This window comes from Zootoca vivipara, chromosome 5 (assembly GCF_963506605.1).
Source record: "Zootoca vivipara chromosome 5, rZooViv1.1, whole genome shotgun sequence".
Classification (NCBI taxonomy): domain Eukaryota; kingdom Metazoa; phylum Chordata; class Lepidosauria; order Squamata; family Lacertidae; genus Zootoca; species Zootoca vivipara.
In genome coordinates, this window is record NC_083280.1 from 67585263 (window position 1) to 67607850 (window position 22588).

Consider the following 22588-nt stretch of genomic DNA (forward strand, 5'->3'; position numbering starts at 1 on the left):
ATAGTTCATTCAAATACAATGCTGCAGGAATCAAATGATGGATATTCATGGGTGAATTCCCTCTTTAATTAAAAAAAGTCATGTGCTGATCATGACAATTTAAATGCCCATCATATACAATATGAAGATACAGTTTCTCTTCTCCCTTAAAAACAGTTATATTCACAATGGACACCAAAAATCACAAGTTAGTCATACTCACATTGGCTTGGACAATGACAAAATAGCGTGTTTTTTCTTCATAATTTAGCCTCTCACGCAAAACTACTGCTCCAGACAGTGTGAGAGGAATATCAAAAGTTCGATTTGAAGTCTGCCAAAATTAAATGAGGAAAAGAGAAATATAGGTCACAGGGAAAAAATGATGTAATCAAATTAGGAAGATCCATCAGTGGCAACTGACAACAACACTTCCTTGTCTTCAACCAGTGAGCAATCTATTCACTTTGCCCTCACATCCTTCCCCATAAGCCTAATGAATTTCCACAGAAGAAAGACCCTTGGCATAATGACAGTGTGGAGTCACATTTATTCCAATTAAAGAAAGAAAAAATGCCACCAAGAAAAAAAAAGCATATCTTTCAACAACAAAAAAGCTAATTAAAACATTTCAGGCTAGATAGGAACAGACGATGATATCCAACTAGATGATGCAAAGAGTAGACCCACTGAAATTAGTAACTACAAGTCCATTCATTCTGGTGGGTCTACTCTGAGTATAACTGACATTGTATTATCTCCCAGTTTCTGGTTGAAGCAAAGGAGAGCAAGTGATGTGATGGCAAATGGGACATAAAACTGACACAACCAACCATGAGGTTCTTGGAGATTTGGAACCTGTTCACGTGACCAGGCTGCATTTGTGTGCTTCTGGTGACTGTTGAAACCAAGGCAAATGGGTTGCCTGATTTCTTAATGGGCCCATAAATACTGTAAAATCGAGGCTGCTAGATAATGAATTCCAAAAACTTTATCCCTTTCAGCCCTCTGTATGCTCCCCTGCCTATTTGGTCACCCCATCACACCATGGAGTATTTATGTTGGCCCGCTTCAATGCCTTTCCATCCTCCGTGTTATCTGGAAGGGTCAGAGGCATCCCTTATCAGAACAGACTCTGCACCTGTAGCCAGAATGTATCTGACTCTATGGACCACATGATTCTGGAATGCCCTCTTTTAAACATCTTACGTGATGATCCCTCGATGTCCTCTTTGTGGCTCTGGGCCCCCTCCAATAAACAACACATGACCCAGTTTCTGCTGAGTGATGACTCTCCTGCACTTACTAGAGTTATGGTGCAATTCTTGACTAGAATTTTTGAAGTTAAATCTGGGGCAGTTGGGCCTACACAATAGTGACTGCCGAGGACTCATTATCCCTTTCCTCTCTCCCCTTTTCATTGTAGGTCTCCGAATTATATTTTGTATAGATGGTTTATATGATTTTATTGCTATATATATGCCAATAAAGGTGTTGAATTGAATTGAATACTGTAAAATCAGCAGTATTCTTGCTGTAAATTTCCTGTGGTTATGTGGCCCTCACAACCACAACCACCTGTGGTTGGAAGCTTGCATAAATGAACCCAGGGAGGGGAGTTCTCCCCATGCAGATGGGTCCTTGAATGAGGGGTCAGCATGTGTAACAACACTCTGTCACACATACGTGTACATAATTTGCACAGAACTGCAGTCTGATGAAGTAGAGGTAAAATCCTGGACTTTCCTCTGTTTGAAGAATCAACACAAGCTTTTAGGCAAATCAACAGGCCTTCTCCCATGGTTTTATCTTTATTCTTCTTCATGGGGGTGCATTTATACAAAGAGGTAACCCTGGAAGGATCTTAGGAATGATTTCTCACCCCACTGTGACATTTCTATGGTGTTGTTTTTTTTAAAAAAACACCAGACAAGTGTTTAAGCCCAATCGACTTTCGGTGAAGCCATGAAATGACCACATTGCCCTGCTGAAAGTGCTCACCAGGAGCTCAGCACTTTAGTTTGTAATTTGCCTAAAAGGTTGTGCAACCTAAAATCATTACAAGGTATGGTAATTGTGATCAAGTTACTTTTGAGCACTGGTACCTGTTAAATTTAAACCGGAATAAATCATTTCTATAGCCAAGTATTCCTCGAACTGCTATGTACTGATTCAGATATCTGCAAGTGATGGGAGACTTTACACGATGGAACATAAGTGTGTGGGGGCACAGAATGCTACAGATCTAATGTATGTTGTGGACACTCCACCTACAGATATGGAAGCCACTCTGTTCGAAGCTACTTCCTTCATAGCTAAGACAAAAAAGAGTGCCGGTGCCATAATTTGCCTGTTGTGGAGATGTGACCGTATCACTTCTTCACCATATCAAGCCTATAACAATGAATAAACATCTGAAGTGAATGTCATTTACCCCCCTAAAGACTAAAGATGTTCAGGAGATAGAAGAAATATTGAAAAGCAAGGATTTTTTAAAGCAAAAAGCCAACTTGTAAACCTGTTTGGGCAGATCCACTTTAGCCTGCAGCTGACTGAATTCTCTTTCATTTTAAAATATATTCTATGCACATAGCCTTCACTTTGACATACTAATATTCTACATATAATAACCTCTTTTTGAACGTAGCAAGGAGAACATTCCATCTCATGAGCCCACATGGGCAGTCTTTTTAGCAAGACACGGGCTTATCAACATCACCTGCAGCTTGTGAGAACTAGGCACAGTTCTTGTTGAATATTAAGTCTTGCATATCAGTATTTTCTCCATCTCCTACAATACCCTTGGCAAAGTTTCATGGAGCAACACAGCACATTGTTTTCCCATGCTTTTGCCTAATAGTGCAGTAACAGTGAGTGTAATTATTTTAATTCAACAAAAGGTGTGCCAATCATTCTCCTGATCAATTTTCTTAAAACACTGCTTCTATAACTTTCTAGAATACAAACCATTCACATCTCAGCTTTTTGTATGATTTCAATCACAATGCAGTCTCCACTATTACCTTGGAATAATAAGCAACCTACAAATTATAGCAATCATTCCTCCTCTTCTCAAAAAAATGTACTTATTTTAACCTGAGTTATTATAGTGTTACTGCCACTGATAACTTAGAGCATTTGCATAGCAATAATAATCCAAACTTCTTTTTTAAAAAAGTTCATGGTGTCTAAAATGAAGTATTTTAGATACATATCACAGGTGCAGAAAACCTACAACTGGTAAAAAAAAAGTTTTCTGTGTATAAAATTGTGTTTAATTCTGCAGTAAAATATTCCCTCCAGAAATGGGCAGCCTAAAATATCATGACACTATTTCGACCTGCCCACTAGGAAACCTTTTTAAAAATCCCATCAACTATATGCACCTGAATTAAACTTGCATAAACTCGCTGGTATAAAATTTCCATAAGTTAAAAAGGAACAGAATGCAAAGCCCAGTTTTAAGAATGACAGAAAATGCACTGATAAGTAGATGTACTACTATGTTATGTACTACTATGTTTAATGCTGCAAATGTAAGTGCCATTTATTAATACCATAACTCTATGCTATACTTGACCTTTGGCTCATTTAGGACCAATTCACACAGATCATGTTAAAAGTTCAATCATCACCAGTGGAACTGGGGAGATCACACAGTCCTCCCCTACACAAGTAAATCATTTAGTGAGTTGGGACCTGAGTATGTAAAATGCCTACATCAGTGAGCCCTACTCACTGAATCCCACCCCTTGTTCACAGTGGATGGATCATATGAGTGGCCAACATTCATGACTCTAGTTCACACTAAGCATTCTACATGTGGTGCCCTCCCATGTCGTCCTAAAAGTACATTATACGTGTGGCATAATGGAGGATTAAGTTTCATACTCATATGCCCTTCTTGGGTCCACACACATAATTGCCTACACAAGTAGTTCCAGTTGCCATGACCTATTTTTCCAGGGAATTGATATGAGCTGAGCATTATGCATTCAGTTGTATTTACACCTTCAGGACTGGTTCTTGGACATCCAGCAGGGGCATAAGTGTGGGAAGAAGCAGGACATGGGATTCTAGAACAGCGTTTCTCAACCAGTGTGCCTCCAGATGTTTTGGGACTACAACTCCCATCATCCCTAGCTAGCAAGACCAGTGGTCAGGAATGATGGGAGTTGTAGTCCCAAAACATCTGGAGGCACACTGGTTGAGAAACACTGTTCTAGAACTCCACCACCAGAATCAAGGAAGGTTCCCCCCCCCAATGGCTTGTTCCCTCTAAAAAACATCCATGCATTTTTGTCAGGTTTTACTTGTATGCATAATGTGTTCTACATGTGTATGGTTAAAACATCTCCCTCTGCCCTCGCCAAAAGGAACAGCTCTCAAATAGCTTAAAAATTAACAATGCCAAGTTTCTTGAAGAAATGCTTTTGGGCTCATAAATCTATGTGCGATCCCTTTCCCAAATCCCACATGCAAAGGAAAGTCCAGTCCACCCTCCCCAGGATGCTATCTCCACCATGATGAATATACCTGTGCCCAGCACCACGCACATCAAATCAATCCTGGGTTCAAAGTGCCTTATGAGAAAATATTACCAAAAAAAATGTTCAAAGATTTAAGAAAACTTAACAAGGGCAAATTCTGTTAAAGATAAACTGAGTGGGCTTTTGTATCCTATTTTCGTTCTTCCAACAACACATGTTTACTGAAAAGAAGAATTTCACATACTGGGTCGCTGGGATTGTACTGGATGACGTACTCTATCTGTCCATTGGGACCATCATCTATGTCTGTGGCACCATTGTTTCCAGAGAATCCTGTAAAGATGGTAGTTCCAACTGGTGTCAACTGTAACAACAAAAATGATGTGCACACTTAGGAACCCTTGAAAGACAGAAGAAGAAATCCAAGTAATGGTTTCAAGTAAAAATGTAGTTCATGATGTGCTGGCAATGCTACCCTGACGGACAATGTTACTGGATGAATGTATTGTGCACGCAAGCATTTCAGCTTGCCAGATGGAACAATCTCCCTCTCCTTTCCTCCATGATGTTCTGGAGGTTCTCCTGGCCCCACAGAGCCAATTTTGGGGGAGTGGGGACACAGAAGGGAGGAGAGGAGGAGAAAGCTGCACTGTGCAAGCGGAAGTCCTTGCGCAGAACTTTCACTGATGGGGCTCATTCGGCTAATCCCACCCATTATCCCCACTCCCAGTTCAATGTTCCTTTTTTAAAATAAAAAAAAACCCTAAAGAGAAAATAGGAAGACTAAGGGCACTTCGAGTGCTGATATCTTTAGGTATCAATCTCATACTGGCAAATTCACATTGTGCAATTAAATGACTGAGAGCTCTTGTGGAACAAACCCACTTCCTCAAAAGTTTTGACTTTTTTGCAATTAAGTGACAGGAAAATGCACTGGAAACTGAAAGGTAAGTCTTAATTGATGCAACATCATCTGACCTCCCCACAAACAAACAAAATGGGATGTTTGTTAAATAGCCAACACCATCTCATCTCCCTGCAAACAAATAAGGATGAATGCTCAATAGACAGGCTGTCTGGAAGTGTCAATATGCTTAATCACACACTGCAGTCCATGAATGGTTTGCACTCTAAAATTAAAGAAATACAGGTATGTGAGAGAGTGAAGCTAGTTACAAATGAGGAGAGGCAATTATAAGGCTGCAGAACGCTATTGACTGGTTGAGAGGAGTAGAGGCAAGCAGCACCGTCCAGTGTGAACTATACTGGCTCAGATGAGCAAGAGGAAGTTGCACACCATGGCACTTTATACCATTTCAGGGAACAGTGAAATGCAAAAATGACACTGCAGGCTTTCACAACACAATCACATCCACACGTACATCAAAGTAACTACCCCCGTGTTCAATGGGGATCACTCCCCCTGGTAAGTGCATACAGGATTGTAAGGGCAGTCTCATTGTCACCTTCAACTTCTCTTGTTCACATGCCAGATATCATTTTGAGAGAAATATATGATGTTATAGTGTTTGTCTGAACAATTTTTAGCACTGTGGAGCTCTACTTCCTACCCAAATTTTAGTTGCTTCCACATCGAAGTTACTGCAAGTTTCAAGGATGAGGGGAAGAATTATTAGGCACTTCTAAGACTCAGAATCCACATGTAAATGGTACTCATGCTGATCCCTGTGCTGTTCAAACTACACGTGTATGGGTTTCACAACCTCGTGGAGCAATGCGATTCCACAGAAGATTATGCCAATCTTCTTTTTCTCCTTCTTTTACAAGTACTGTCTTGATTTATCGCTTAACCACCAAGTCACAAGTATTCAATCAGCTCCCATGTGGATATAGAATTATAAATTGGGGGGAGGGGAAGGCTCCCCTAAAATATCTGGATTCAGTAAAGGATTAGAATATAAGGAAACCTCTGTGTCTAGTAGGGGTTGGAGTTTAAACCAGTTTTTCCATGTCCAGGAAACCTCCTGGCAAAAGAACTATCAAGAGGTAACCACTGGAATGGCTCACCCATTAACCCATTAAGAAGGCCACAGATGATGAGGTGAGCAAACAGGAAGTAAGTGTCACTTTTGCAAGCTGGGGAAGATAGGCAAGAACACAAGGTGGGCAGTCTGTTTTATGCTTCAAAACTATGGTCATTAGACCGTTAACAAGACTTCATCATTCTGTATGCATTTGCCAGATATAAACATTCTAAAATTGATTTCAAAGTTCTATCACTGCCATTCAGCTGCCCATACGCTCTCTCACTCCAATTTTTCAAAATCTGCAATTTTTCAAACTTCTTGAAACATCATGCCCACACTTAAATGTTAGTGCCATTCCTACATCAAAAATCTGTTTCATCTCTGTCACACTACACTTGTGAGAATAGTTTGTACAACTCCCAGAAGCAAAACATGACACCCTGTCTTCTGATGGGAAGAACTGCTGGTTCTTACTTCACTAGTGTAGCACTGCAGGAGTTATCTAGAGCATTACGGCACAACTCGTGATATTCTAGAAATATGTTCTTCAGAAAATGAATGGCAAAGCTCAGTATCAATTAGAACTATTTGGTGAAGAAGTCCAAAGAACACTGGAATATAGGAAGATGCATTGTACTGATTCAGATCATTGGCCATCCAGCTTACTACTGTCTATATAATTATTATTATTATTATTATTATTATTATTATTATTATTATTATTATTACCACCACCACCACCACTAATACTACCTGACAGCAGCTCTCCAGGATTTCAGATAGTGGGGTTTTTTAACCATTGGGGTATAGTTCTCCCCAAGGGTCAGACTATACATGTTTGCATTTAAACAATAAATGCCCTTATAAAAATTAACACCACGAACATGAATAGAACCAGGTCCAAAGTGGGCAGAGAGGGATTTAGCTCTTTAGACCTCGCCGACATCCTGTTCCCATTGGCAACAATGGGAGCTTCCCCCAGGTGGTGGAGGGAGGGGTTGGCACTTGGATCTGGCCGAGGGGAAAGGAAGCGCCAATGGTCACAACTCACCAAAATGCTGACCTGCCTGTGTGTCAATGAAATGAATGGGGACTGCACAAGAGCACCATGGTGTTTTTTTCCTGGATGGCCTCTCTGTTAATCAAGAGATTTTAGTTATATTGCATCTCTTCTGTTGCCATGGACTTCAGGGTGACCCGGGTTAATAATTTTAATTAATATGGTATTAGTTAAAAACAGCAAATTACTGTACCATATGGAAAGCATGTTGTGTGCCAATACAGCAATTAATCAAATTCGTGGGTAGAGAGAAAAGATACATGGCTTAGATTTATTTTTATTTAAATTATAAATGGCTCACTGAAGACTATAAAAACATAACTGATTGCCACAACTGATGAACACAACCCACAGCAACATGTACACTTATTTTTCAAATGCTTTTTTCCATTTATCACACTTCTTGGATTTTTTTTTAAGCAGTTTGTATTTTTACTGATTTTGTTTCAAAGGGGATTAAGGAAAGCCCCCCCCCCAAAAAAATGTACCTGGCAGATACAATTATGAAATAATTGCCTGTATATGAGAGCCAGGGTGGCAGAGCTGTTAGGCGGTTTGCACTTGGAAGACCTGGATTCAAATGCTGGCTTGTTTGGGCCATGAAGTTTATTGGATTACTTAACTCAGTCACACTCTGAGCTTAAAAACACCCACACAAAAATCACTGAAAACCCTCCCATGTTTATGGAGGATGCTATACTGCTATGATTTTGAAAGCTGATATTGTTCCTTGGACAACTTGCTGCTAAGAGTAGATCAGGGATTAGAGAATCTGAAATTCAGGGGGAAAATATGGCCCTGCAGGCTTCTCTATTTGGCTTTTGGGACTCTCGCTATGCCACACCCATTCTCCCACAGGTCACACCCCTCATTTGCCCTACTCCATACACACCTGAAGTTCTTTTGCCTGGTTGTGTGCATGTGTGTGTGTGTGTTTGCATTTCCTCCTTAACTTTATTTTTCAGTTTCTAAAAATACATATAGCAAACAATTGCCATTATACTGCTACTCCAATAAGCATTCCATGTATGTACAATGCAAATAATACAATCAAACATTAGGTAGGTTTGTCAATAGCTTTAAATCACCTACATCGGTTAGGTGGTTTTGTAGGGTTGCCATGCACCTGGAATTAGCCAGGATTCAGTCGCTACAAAGTGTGTCCAGGCGGAATTTGTGGAAGCGTCTGGGAAAATCCAGACATATGGCAACCCATGCTGGAAGTGTAGATTTTGGCGAATTCCCTTAAGAATAGATCAAAAATGCATTTTTTAAAAAGAGATCTTGTAAAAGAAGCTCAACAACTTCTAGGTTCAGATTTTCACTTTTTGAAATGTGGCAACCCTAGCTTTTTGGGTTCTTGAACTATGCAAATATGGTAGACATATCTGGAGACAGGGGAGGATTTTAGTACATGTAGCAAATGACTGATTGACATCCTTACCCTATATATATGCTTAGCAAGCAGCTTTCAGTTCCACTTTTGCTGCTCACAACGAATCTCCCGCCCGCCCTCCTCTAATTTTAGGCGTCCTTGCATTGACCTTGCTGCGCCTCTCATGGGGTCGCCTGTTTTGGATCAGGGGCCTGGTAGGAATTTTGCCACTTGGCTGATTGGCTGGTGCCAGGTGGTTTTTGCCTACTACGCTGCAATAAGTCACAACTTGTAAGGTTGGCGGTTAGGCATTGGTTCAAATTGGATGGTGGAGGGGTACAGATTTTGGTTGGGCCTGCCCCTCATGGTTGCTGCTGCCTTTAGGGGTATTCCTCTAAAGGAATCCTGGGGCTCTACATGTTTGTCCGTTCATCCCCGTTAGGGGCCAGGGCCGCACATGAGCCTCGGGGAGCATCTGAGGGATGAGGTCAAGGGCGTGGACCCCTGCCCCGATCTCTCCCAGAGGGTGCTTACCTACTGGCTCCCCTACTAGGCTAGTGGGAGTCATATCTGTCCCAGGCGGGGGACAGATGGCAAGAACCAATGCCTAAGCAACCACTCACAATCAGTTGTATTTAAATAAAGTTGTGGCCAAAATTAATGCCAAAAACCTTAAACTTAAAATATTGTGTGAAGTGTGAGTTATTGGGGGGATGTCTTGGAACCTCGGCACGCAAATCATGCTCAGAACAGAAAGTAGACATGTGGATTGGATCATGTGTCTACAGACCTTTCCAGACTGCAGCTAGTAATTTTGTATGAAGTGGTCTTTTTCTTTCTTTCTTTCTTTCCTGCCTTCTAGCTGCTTGCAATGTCTTTTTCTCTGTACGATTATCTGAGAAGGTGTAGTATATCATAACGTACCAATGTGTCCAGGGGCTTTTTGCTCTAAGTTTTCAACTCCACCCACAAAATCCCTGGTAGTCATATACTGTACAGGGAAGGGAAGGGAGGAGACATGCAACAATGGGCTGCCACTTCCAGGGCGTATTTACTCAGACATTTTCAACAGGTACAGAAAGCACTTTTATGTAAAAGAAAAGAAGTATGATGTAACCTCTTTTGGACCTCTCTTATATGTTCATTCAAAAGCATTTCAAACCTGTTGAAAACATGTAGATTTCAAAAGTGTTTTAAAGGATTTTGTCTTTAAAAATATCCACCTAGACATGGGATGGAATAGACTCACCAGTCTACTTGTGTTCAAGGGACCCATGCCTGATCAAGACCATTTCATCCATCCACTTTGGCTCTTGCTCACCCATTGCTGGCATACAGTCCCTCCACTAGGGACTGAAAAAAGTAATGCCCTCTGGAAGGAAACTATAAATGTAAAAGGCTGACATTCTAAAGAGGAGCAGCCTCTTTCTACTCTGGAGGTGATAAGTCCTCAGAAAAGTCCCAAAGAAGCACAGATGGCAAAGTTAGGATGTCTCAGATGAAAATGGACAGATAAAACCAGCAGAGCACAGATGTGATGCTTGCAAAAATAAAGTAAGAACGAACCTGTTTCAGTAGTTATGGGGGCACCCAACTAATTCCCCCCGCAAAGATGCACTTCCAAGTTGCAGGGCAAGTTCGATTTCCAGCACTCAAAGCAAAATATTTGGTTATTCTTGGAAATCACAGTTTTACACATGTCACTCCTATGTCTATCACCTCCAACAATATATAACCTACAGTCTATTGTTTTCATTCCAGTCATTTAAAAAGCTCTTCATAGAACTGTGGTTTTGTTGAAGAATGTGATGCAGATGCAATGAAATGGCTTTCCTACAATTGTTGTTTTAAACATTCAGTAAGTTCATTCATGCCCATACTTGTGATCTTTCGTCATTCAGTTACCAGCATATGCTGACCTTCTACCAAATGCCATGAAAGCACTCCATTGAAAAGTATAGTGTTTGACTTAACAGTACATCCGGTGATAATGAATATTCTGTTTGTGGTGGTGCTATAACAATTGTGCATTTATTCATGAAGGTCATTGCTTGATCAATGAGGAATGGTGTGTAAGGTAAGTCATCACAGTATGTCTCAATAACAGGTGGCATTTTCAGAATGCTGATTTGAGGTAGCAGTCTTCCCTTACTTAATTCAAAATGTTTAAAACACTTTTTTAAAAAAAACAAAACCTCTCCTCAAGGTTATAAAAATACGAGTGTCGGTGCAATCAGAAATTTAATCATGGCAACCAGCAGCAAAGGATATGCAATGAATGGAAAGCATCCAAAATGAACCCCAAAACAAGAGAGAACGTATGTCAAGATGCTGAAAAAATATAGATTTTATTCTCAAAGCAGTCCAATGTGTTTCAGGCAATGCTTGTTTTAAAGACTTCTGCGGTTCAGGAAGCAAGAAAGCAAAGCCCTGCTGGTTACTAGAAGAGTGTGGGCTGCCAAGCACAGCCAATCTTTGTAGAAGTCTGATTGTCTGAATCAGGAATGTACAGCATGAATAGCTTTGAACCCCCACCTCCATTTCACATGGGCAAGTTCAATTAAAATATACATTCTGCACATCTATATTCTGTGAATCTATGTGCTTTATTGAGTCCTGTGAAACTCCCTGAGAAATAAAATAATTTAAATCACATTGCTTCCCCCAAAGAATCCCATATTTGCCCCCTCACAGAGCTACAATTCCCAGCATACTCAACAAACCACAGTTCCTAGGATTCTTTGGGCAAAGTCATGTGCTTTAAATGGATAATGTGCATTTAGCCAGCCTGTGGAACACATAGCCAAGGGATTAACGTTGAGACCCAAACTGTAGATAAAGACACTTCAAGTAATAATTTAGAGGCTGCAGTCAAGGGTAGGAAGTTTGCATTTCCAAAGCACATCCTATGTGTGCATTAAGTAGGCATTTCCTCTTATGGCTTTTTAGGACACGAGAAAAGCCACCTCCCTCTTTCTCTGGAACAAATACACAAGAAAGGCATGGCAGCAATGAGTTATATAGTTAGTGCCATCAAGATGACAGAACTGGAAAGGTTAAATATTCTTTCAGGAACTGTCAGGTGTGATAGTAGTAAGTAATTTACCAGTCCCATCTATAATATTCTGAGGGACCAGAGAAGGCCTTTAACTGCAAACCTGCCACCAAGGGAAAAAGAAAATTGCTAGGTGGACAAACTACAGTTGTACAATAGCACTCTCTTTAAGTGCATGTTAGAATATCACATCATCAGTATGAGAGGAGGGGGGAATTACACCAGAGGCATCAAAGGAAGAGACTGCTCATCAGCTATAGGTTAGCAAAATTCTGTCTGTTGGAATCTTCCATATAATATGCCAGTGTTTCTCAACCAGTGTGCCTCCAGATGTTTTGGGACTACAACTCCCATCATCCCTAGCTAGCAAGACCAGTGGTCAGGAATGATGGGAGTTGTAGTCTCAAAACGTCTGGAGGCACACTGGTTGAGAAACACTGTAATATGCCAGCTCTTCTGAAACCCAGTTACCTTGTTAGTTAAAATCAGGCTTCCCCAAACTAAGGCCCTTTATGCGGCCCCCAGCAACCCCCTCCCCCTGCTCTTAACGGCGCAGCTGCCCACTTCTAGGTCGCCAGAGCGTCAGAAATAGCTTGTGCGCATGCGCAAGCATCATTTCCGGCACACTTCCGGGCCGGAGGAGGCCCATGTGCATGCGCACAAGCTATTTCCGGTGTTCCGGGAACCCGAAAGTGTGCTGCAAATCGCGTGTGCGCATGTGTATGGGCTTGCACTCCCACGTGCTCCGGCCCGCAGTGCAATCGGCGCTGGTGGCACCGGCCCTCGGCGACGTAAGTTTGGGGACCCCTGGTTAAAATTACTGAATGATATCAGTTAAAACAAAACCTTAGTACCAATGCAGACCACCCAAGTGTCCTTATTTTCCAGGGACATCCCTGATTTAGAGAAGCTGTCCTCGTTAATGATTAGATTCCAGAATGTCTCACTTTTCCTTAGGGTGTCTCTATTTTCATTGGAGAAATGTTGGAGGGTATGGAGTTATCCTGAGCTGTCTGAAGGGAATCCTATACAGAGAAGGGTTTGGTTTTTTTTTTTGAATGTTTAATGTTTTATCATGTTTTTATATATATTGGAAGCTACCGGGGCAACCCAGTAAGATGCATGGGATATAAATAGTAATATTTTCATTATGGAATGGGGTGTCCTATTTTCATCAGAGAAACGTTGAAGGGTATGCCAATGTGCCTTCCTGAAATGCTAGTATAACACTGGTGTGCTGGTATGATTGCTAGCGCTGCCTTCTCTAAGCTAATGATTTATTAGTCAGACAATTTTTTTTAAGAGTTCAGCCCATATGCCCCTCATTTTCGGTAGTACAGTTTTCAGGGACTGAAAATATGCATCAAGGCTACATTCCTTAAGCCTATTACCCCGTAGCTGTTTCATTTAGGCTAAGCTGTTTTCTTAGACTTTTTCTAAAACCCACATGAAATTAAATTGCCCTTCTGTGAAACCAAATATAGAACCAAATAAAGATCTCTTACAGCTCTATGGCCCAAATCATGCCAGCAGTTGCTGGTGTGACTGCCCACATGAAAATGGGAAAGGGACATAACTCCATGGTTGAGCAACTGCTTTCAAGAGTTCCCAAGTTCATTCCTGTCTGAAACTTGGGAGAGCTGGACGTCATATATGAAGCTGGAAAGGGCAAATCCTGCCACATTCGCTTCATCAGGCTCTATACGGGCTGCCTTTGAATAACCTTCAGAACCTTGCATGGGTCTAAAATGTGACAGCAAAGATGCTCACCGGATCATCCCATTTGCTGGTGAAAGCATATTGCAGGTGCTCTTGGTTAGCAATACATTTCTGAGACCGATTCAAAGGGCTGATCACCACCCATAAAGCCCTGCATGGTCCAAATCCTGGAAATCTTAAAGAATACCTGCTTCCCAAGACCCAGTGAAGAGGCCCTTCTCTGTGTGACAAAATGGGATGAAGCAAGAGTGGCTGCAAAGTGCTAGAGGGACTTTTTTTGGCCACCGCTGACCACGGGGGCTTCATCTGGAACCTTCATTTTTTAGATGTTATTAGCTGGTTAAGACAGCTTTGTTTAGGCGGGCCCTTTAAAAAAGGAAAAATCTCATGTAATTTTATACTACTTTGATGTTTTAACTAGCTTCCATTTTGCCTCTTTAGTGTTTTGTCTTAACCTCCTGGAGCTGTAATTATTTTTATTCATGTGTTTTTACTACCTTGAGTTATTTCAGCGGAAAGGTGGGGATAAATTATATTCATACTCAAAGCTGCATTACGTGCTGATCTTTTTTTAAAATGCCAACACTACCACCCTGATTTAGCAAATACAATCTGTCTTGAGAAACAGGTTTCAGTTGCTGAGTCTTCCCAGTCAAGTGTGCAGAAGACTAATGCATGGGCTGGGAGACCACATCCAAATACAACAGGCATCTCCAAACTGTGGCCCTCCAGATGTTTTGGCCTACAGCTCCCATGACCCCTAGCTAACAGGACCAGTGGTCGGGGAAGACGGGAATTGTAGTCCAAAACATCTGGAGGGCTGAAGTTTGGGGATGCCTGAAATACAACATAAGGCATGTAGAATCCTCATTACTGATGCAACCAAGCTTGTGCAATGTCTGTATGCAGATGCAGAAGCAAGACACAGTTCATTATTAGAATTGTGAACCCTTAGGTTCAGTGCAAGGGAAAATGAAGCACAGCTAAGATGTTAAAGCAGGCATCCCCAAACTTCGGCCCTCCAGATGTTTTGGACTACAATTCCCATCTTCCCCGACCACTGGTCCTGTTAGCTAGGGATCATGGGAGTTGTAGGCCAACACATATGGAGGACTGCAGTTTGGAAATGCCTGTGTTAAAGCAACTTAAAAACACAGCTCAGTGCTTTGGGAGGCAATCCTAGGAACACTTATGTGGAAGAAAGTCCCACTGAAAGCAAAATTTACTTCTGAGCAGTGGTGCAGCTTGGGAATAGAAGAGCAAACTGATTCAGCTGTAGGTGGTTATGAGAAGGAGAAGAAGAGGAGGAGGCGGAGGAGTTTGGATTTAATATCCCACCTTTCACTCCCTTAAGGAGTCTCAAAGCGGCTAACAGAGACTTCAGAAAGTGTGGCTCGTCCAAGGTCACCCAGCAGCAGCATGTGGAGGAGCAGAGACATGAACCCGGTCCCCCAGATTATGAGTCTACCGCTCTTATCCACTACACCACACTGGCTCTATAATAAACAAATGCCATGATTAGGTAATCAGTTCTGAGATGGCATAACTGACATACTGCTATAGATATACGGAATGTTCTTATGACATCCTTTGTCACACCAAATTGCCTTCCTGCCAATTTCCTTCTGACAGTATACTGCGAAATACCTTGTGAACTATTGCCCCTTGCCCAGGGTAAAGAATATTAAGCAAAGCTATGTAAAAACAAAATAACAAAACAAAATCCACCTCTGTGTGTGTGTGTGTGTGTGTGTGTGTGTGTGTGTGAGAGAGAGAGAGAGAGAGAGAGAGAGAACCTAGAGTAAAATAAGAAATGTGAATAGGAAGGAACGCTTTGCAACTCAGTCAAATATTTTAAAAAGGTCAAACAAAACTTGCCAGCCAAATTAACACATCGAGGGACAGATTCCAGCATTCGAAACAATAAAAACTTTCCTATTATCTAGAAAGAGGGGAAATGGAACTTCAACAAACTTGGCAGAGTAAAATGAGATACCTTCCACCATGTCATTACATCAGGTGCCTGAGTGTTTAATATTGGGTGCATTTGTTTTAATTGTGCTCAATAATATATGAAGAATATCTGTCACTTCAGAGACCTCAGGGACTTCCCATCATTATATCTGAGATATTTTAAATTTAGAACACCTTGGAAAATTTTGGTAGTACACATTTAAAATAGAAACACATGGTGATGTCTTATACCGAGTTAGTCTATCTAGTTCAGTACTGCCACTGACTGACAACCACTCCTCTCCAGGGTTTTAGACAGGAATCATTCTCAGACTTGCCTGGAGATTCCTGGGATTGAACCTGGAACTTTTTGTTTGAAAAGCTCCAATCCAAATTTACTGGAATCCACAGAGAAACCAAGTGGTGAAGTGGAGAACTCCCTTACGGGGAAGATTGGATTATATATTGCACTCATTTATAACAATATGATGTGGTTTACCGGTAATTATGCTTACTAATTGCAATATTCACTGTAACCAATATTTCTTTGACTTAATATAGTGAACATAGGAACAGAAGAAGCTGCCTTAGACTACATCAGACCATCGGTTGAGCTCAGTATTGTCTACACCAGGCATCCCCAAACTTTGGCCCTCCAGATGTTTTGGACTACAATTCCCATCATCCCTGACCACTGGTCCTGTTAGCTAGGGATCATGGGAGTTGTAGGCCAAAACATCTGGAGGGCCGCAGTTTGGGGATGCCTGCTCTACACTGACTGAAAGCGGTTTCCCTAGTGTAAATCATTCTGTCTGCTTCTGATACACCCTTGATTTCATCATGTCTTGAGCCACTTCCCCATATTATTTTGATTTTTTATTGGAACATCGAAGTCATTCATCCAGGGCCGGCTCTAGGGGAAGGCTGGGTGGCACAGGGCACCAGGCTGCCAGGGGGGCGCCACGCCCGCCCACCAGCAGCGGCAAGAAACGGGGCACGGCGGGGGCGCCGGAGCGATCTCTGCACCACGGCGCCAGGGCGCCTGACATGCTTAAGGCGGCCCTGCCTTCATCCCTATAAAACAGCCTAACATTCCTTTAACATGTCACCAGTTCTTCATCATTCAAGCATCAGATTGTATCCACTTGCCAGATCTCAGGATGTCGTAAGAGGAAAGTTCCTTGTATAGCTTTATAATAAGAATAATCTGTATGTAAGTTTCAGGTATCTTTTTATCATGACATCTTTTTAATATGACAGCCTGCAATAAAAAACATCTACATTGTTGCTCATATATGTTAGCTGAAGGTTCCCAAATAAAAGGGGGAGGACAACCAGAGAAACTACTGCAAACTGTCTAAGTGGCTCTTTTTAGAAGACAAACTACAAAAGTTTATTGCTGCCAATTAACAACAAGACATTCTTACATCCCTGGAAAAAGTGGAAGCATTATAAATAAAAGAGAACCTTATCTACATATGGAACACTTAAGCTTTAGAAATCCACTTCAGTAATTTATGTATTAAATTAATCTAATTTCTATGAGATGCATCCATTACTTTCATGGCCTATTAAGCCTTATTAAGGCAATAAATAATAATAATAATAATAATAATAATAATAATAATAATAATAATAGTAGTAGTTACTGAGGACCTCCATAGCGAATCAAAATACAATTTACAGGTAGTTATCACACACCAATATGCTTCTGATGCTGTACATACCAACTGAGATTAGTGATTTGAACACCAAGGTGGGGTGGGGAGAATAATTACACTGGAAGTGGAAGAAACTCACTTTGAACTATAATTTCCAAGTTCACATCTTACTACAGACTATACTTCCAACAAAGGGGATCAAACTATATCTAAGAATTACCATCCAAAAATAGGGAGGAAATGTTCTCCAAAAGAACAACTAAAGGACAGCTACTATCTTCTTACTATCCTCAAATAAAGGCAAAAAACCCAACACATTAAACTCTTGTAACTAACAGAATAACTGGATCTGAATATTCTTAAACAAGACTGCAATCTTGCCCTTAGAATAAGAGCTAAATACTACATCAACAGAATGGTTTCTCTCAAAATGGAAGATCAGTAAATTTTGCAGTAATTTCTCCCAGTAGTTATTACCCCCAAACACACCATGGTCTGTTAAGGTTGGCATTGAGGCATACTAAGATTTATGACTGTACAGGCCAGTAATGGATTCATTGACCTTCAGAGCTACCTCATCATAATAAAATTCTTGCAACTACAAAAGAACCAATGAACCAATGGACTATTTAAAGCATATCAATGTAAGCTATTGCTATCCACTCTCACCTTAATCTTCTTTTCTCTTAGCTAAACAAACCAAGTGCCTTTGACTTTTCCTCATGTGGCATGCTTATGAACTATTTATCATTTCCATTGCTTTCCTTCAACTCTTTCCCATTCAGACTGGGTGTGACTGTTCTGTGTCCCCAGAAAGTTTGCAGTTTAGTTTTATTTCAGTTGCTAGTGTTGAGTGATGTGCATTTTGATTCCATTACACACACACACACACACACACACACACACACACACACACACACACACTGCCTGGGAATGGCTACAATGATAATATGAAGGTACTGCATACGATACCATTTATTTCCCTTACACTACCTGGTATCACAGTTGCTGAACAAAGCTCAGTCAGAAATTATCAAGTTTATATGGAATTATAAAGCTCACAAGAAATGCCCATATTGTAAAGGGTAAAGTCATAAGCAATACAATAAGACAAATGTAGAGATAGATTATCAGGCTTTAATATTATTAACTATTACCAGGCAACAACAGTATTAGGTTGCTGTGGTTTCAACCATTCAGAAGTGCCCTACCATGGGTGGGGAAGCAAACAGGGACTGATTATTCACCAACGCAATTGATATGCCTTAGAAAACAAGAGCAAGAGAAAGTGCAGCAAAATGAAACCAGTATTTCTTCCTATATACATTGAAATGTAAGGTTGTTATCATACTGTAGTTCACATGGCTACCAATAGGAGGCCACGTGACCTGAAGCATGACAACAGGGTGGCACACAGCCCAGACGAACAGCTTAAAAGAAGGGGAGAGTGGTGAAGCATCTCTCCTTCCATTACATACAGGTGCAGTGAGGTTTAAAGGTGGGAGGAAGCACTTCAGAAACTTTCTGAAGCACCTTCCCCTCCTATGAGGGGAGTGGATTGAGGTGAGCCATTAGGGGAGTGGGTGAGCTGAGCTGTGATGGGATATGCAAGGGAGTAAGTGAGGTGTAAAGGGAGGAGCAGTTGGTCAGGTATTCAGGAAGATGGGTATATGACGGGGTTGGCAGCAGGAAGAGCAGATGTGGTAGCCCTAGGGTTTTTTATACTTTTATATCCCACCTTTTTTTCATCATGGAACCCAAGGCAGGATACTTGTTGCTACCAGGCTGTCACTTATCCAGGCACTGGCCAGAGCTACTTAGTTTCAGCATGATGGTGCTCTCATGTGCCTTCAAATCCTAAAGCACATGTAACCTTTAGCACCTAAAATATCCCTCTTGGCTCCACTGCGCAATAGCACATAATTTCAAAGAGCAAAACAAATGGGAGAGAGTATTCTATATGAGCTAGAGTAGGGTTTTAAAACTTCATCTCTCAGGGGGTTATAATTTCATATGCTAAAAAAAAGCAAATAAATAAAAATTCTAGTCTTCACTTGCCTTTTTCAGTATTTGCAAATACTCAAACTCTTGTAAGAGGAGCAGAAGTAAGGAATATCACACCATGTGAGGAAAAAATAGGGTCTGGAAAACAGAAGGTTCCGTTGTCTTAAATAAAGATCTAATAGCTCTTCTAAGCAATAGTAGAAGGAATTCAGCAAAACAGGAACAGGAAAGAGTTTAATATTAACATTGGAAATAAAATGTATCTGTGTAGGTTAAAACAATGTAAAATACACAACATATGCTGTAATATAATATGCATATGGCAATACGCCAGTTAAAATATAAAGATGCAACCATGGGTTGGAAGTATACGAAAAGAAGAGACACTTTTGCTCATATTCGGTGTGTATGTAGCCTGATATAATTTCAGGTATCGTGGCTATCACAGGCTTTTAGTTAAAATTATATTCCCCAACACTGCTCATTGGGAATGTCAATGATCAGACAGGGAAGGCTACTGTATATTGTTGGGCTGTTTATGCCAATGGCATCATTGCTGAGGAGTGGGGAAATTTCTTCAACCCAAGGACTGCATCCTCTTCTGGGTAACATTCCAGAGGCCACATGCTAATAGTGGTTGGGGCTAGAGGCAAAATCAGTTGTCTGGCTCCTTCCTCCCCACTGTAGCCTCCTGCACTCACAGAAAGCCTGAGGGACGAAGAAATAAGCGAAAATAAGGCAGAGACAGCTTGTGCTAGCGTAGTTCTGATTTGCAGAACCTGGCTGCGTCTGACCTCTCCCCTCCCCTCACTGCAGTCTCTCAGCATGTCATGTCCCCATCCTTTCCTGCAGGCCCCCGATGCACACAAGAGGCCTACTGAAGGTACAAGGGGCTGCAGTGGAGAAGAGGTGACAGGACAGCATTGCTGTGCAAATTGAATTCAACTCATGTAATGGTCAATGGCTAAGAATGGTGATAGATGGAGGACCACAAGTTTCACATCCCTGCCTTATAATTAAACCCATCCAAAACACTAGAGCTCTGATTAAGACACTGAACTCCTAAGCTCAGCAGCTACCCCTGTACAAGTCAAACAGCAGCAGTTGTGGAATTCAGTAACATTTGAAACCTCCAAAGTTTGTGAGAGCTGCACCTTGATTAGCAAGGAAAAGGGTCATTTACTGAAATCACCAATTTCTTTTCTTGTCCTAATTTCCTCCAAGGCTATAAAGTGTTCCTCAAATCTATGGAGCATGTTATTGAGAGATCTTTTCTTTCAACTGACGGCTATACAAAAAGAGGGATGGTTGGGTGTGCAAGCAAGCAAGCAAGCAGAAGGAGACAGTTTGAAAGTTTTTACTGCTGCAGACCATAAGCTAGTTTTTACAATCCTTAATTTCAGCTAATTAAACCACACAATTAATTATGCTACTGATTTATCACAAGGCTGCTTGCCATTTCGTGTGACTTTTCAACAGCAATTCAAAGACACTCTTAATAGCCGCACCTGATCAAGTAACAGAACTTATGAAAGATTTATACTGAACCAGCCACAAGCCACACATGCCTGCAGAGAAGTCGACAGAGGAGGCTAATCACCATTTGGCCAATTGAAGGAGGAATACAAAGGCATGAGGGTTGTCTATGTGAAAGAACTGGGTTCTATCACATCACATAACAGTGCAAAAATCCAGCTGTTACCCTGAAGAGCTTCCACAGTCCATACAAATAGCAGTGCCAGCTCCGAGAGAAGCTTGTGATCTAGCAGATCCTGGGTCAGCTCAGCCCCACTCTGTCCTCAGTACACCCTGTTTGGGGCAATTTCCACTGGGCTCTGCAATTGGGGATACCACTGAAGGGCCTTCTGCCTGCCATTAAGAGAGTGAAAGAGGAAGCTCTGTGTTGATGGAGGTGAATCTCTTTCTTGCATCACTTGGTTGGTGGCAGCCTGCAGGAGGTTGGCTAAGCTGGCAGAATTGAGTAGAGGGACGGATGCTTCCACTCAGCCCATACCCACACAGCCCAGTGTAAGGTGGTCCTTTATAAAAATTAAAAATTAAAGCATGTACATTCATCTTGTGGATGCAGGCTTTCTCACACTAAAGAAAGTCACCAGGGTAACACACACACACACACACACACACACACACACACACACACACACACACGATAACTTATCATGCCTGGTATTAATTTAAAGCATTGTTAAATGAAAAATTCTGAGGACTGTGGATTAAAATTGCTGTAAATAAACCACAACTAATGTATTCTATAATTATATTGAACTTATATGCACTTAACAAAATCAATTATAGGGGGAAATGTTTGTGCAGTTGTTTGAATTTTAAACCTACCCACCCCAGTGCTCTAAACAGCTCAAAAATATTTCAACTTGAAACAATAGCAAATAATTATAAAGCTTCAAGACGCAAAAACAGCCAATAAACTCTTACATTAAGAAGAAATTTGGAACAACCATAATGGTATTTACAATAATTTGTGCCACTTAAAAGGCAAAAAACCTATGTACAGAATAATGGACATTAAATGCTTTGAAATAACAGCTCTTAAAAATCAAGCAGTGCTCAAAAATGTTCTGACTTTTTTGGATTTGGGCTCAGCAACGTAGGAATGAAAAGAAATCTATACAGAAAGGGAGTGATATATATCAGACAGGTGCAGGAGGAAATTAATAGAGCAGTTAAAGGGGAAGATTCAGCTCATTTTTTGAAACTTATTAAAGGAGGAAATCAATACATTTGGCATAAAATTGGTCTAAATTATTGAACTATTCTGTTGTACTAGATCATATTTTCGAGAATTGCCATCATTGTTGACCTATCTGACATGGCTAAATGGTATACCAGGAAGATCCAGCAAGAAAGTAGATCGTTGTGCTAAAATTGCCATTGAAGTGAGGAATAAAGAACCACCAGGGGTGAGGAATATTGTAAAGACACAACTCTTTAAAGCTGAAAATTAAGGTTGTGCTTAGTTGTTCCTTTGCATAGTATTATACCATTTCTATTATGGAAGAATAATGTTCGGAGACCTTTGCTTACTCATATGCACCCAGCCCCTGTTTGTAATACCACTCTGAATGGGTTGGGTTTGTTTAATTACCGTAATAAAAGTATGATTTTCTCTCAAGTGATTCAGTTCAAGGCAAGTTCTTTATATAAACGCACAAAAGGCTCAAAATCAACTGGAAAACCCAAAAGGAAATTAACATTAAGTGCTTTAGTACTGTAGCTAGCATTGATGAGAAGATACCAAAAAAGTACATGAGTAGTTAGAAAAAAA

General features: G+C 40.9%; 1 protein-coding gene across 9 annotated transcripts in view; it reads right to left on the reverse strand.

The window, feature by feature from the left end:
- Window positions 1-22588, reverse strand: part of PCDH15 (protocadherin related 15) — a 608113-nt gene that overhangs the window by 227649 nt on the left and 357876 nt on the right. For 8 of the 9 annotated variants that reach the window (XM_035137542.2, XM_035137532.2, XM_060274883.1 and 5 more), the window contains 2 exons: window positions 4714-4833; window positions 203-313 (listed from right to left, as the gene is read on the reverse strand). In XM_035137542.2, coding sequence (XP_034993433.1) covers window positions 203-313; window positions 4714-4833 — 231 coding nt within the window. The remainder of the gene's footprint in view (window positions 1-202; window positions 314-4713; window positions 4834-22588) is intronic. The other variant, XM_035137543.2, reaches the window with a different exon arrangement.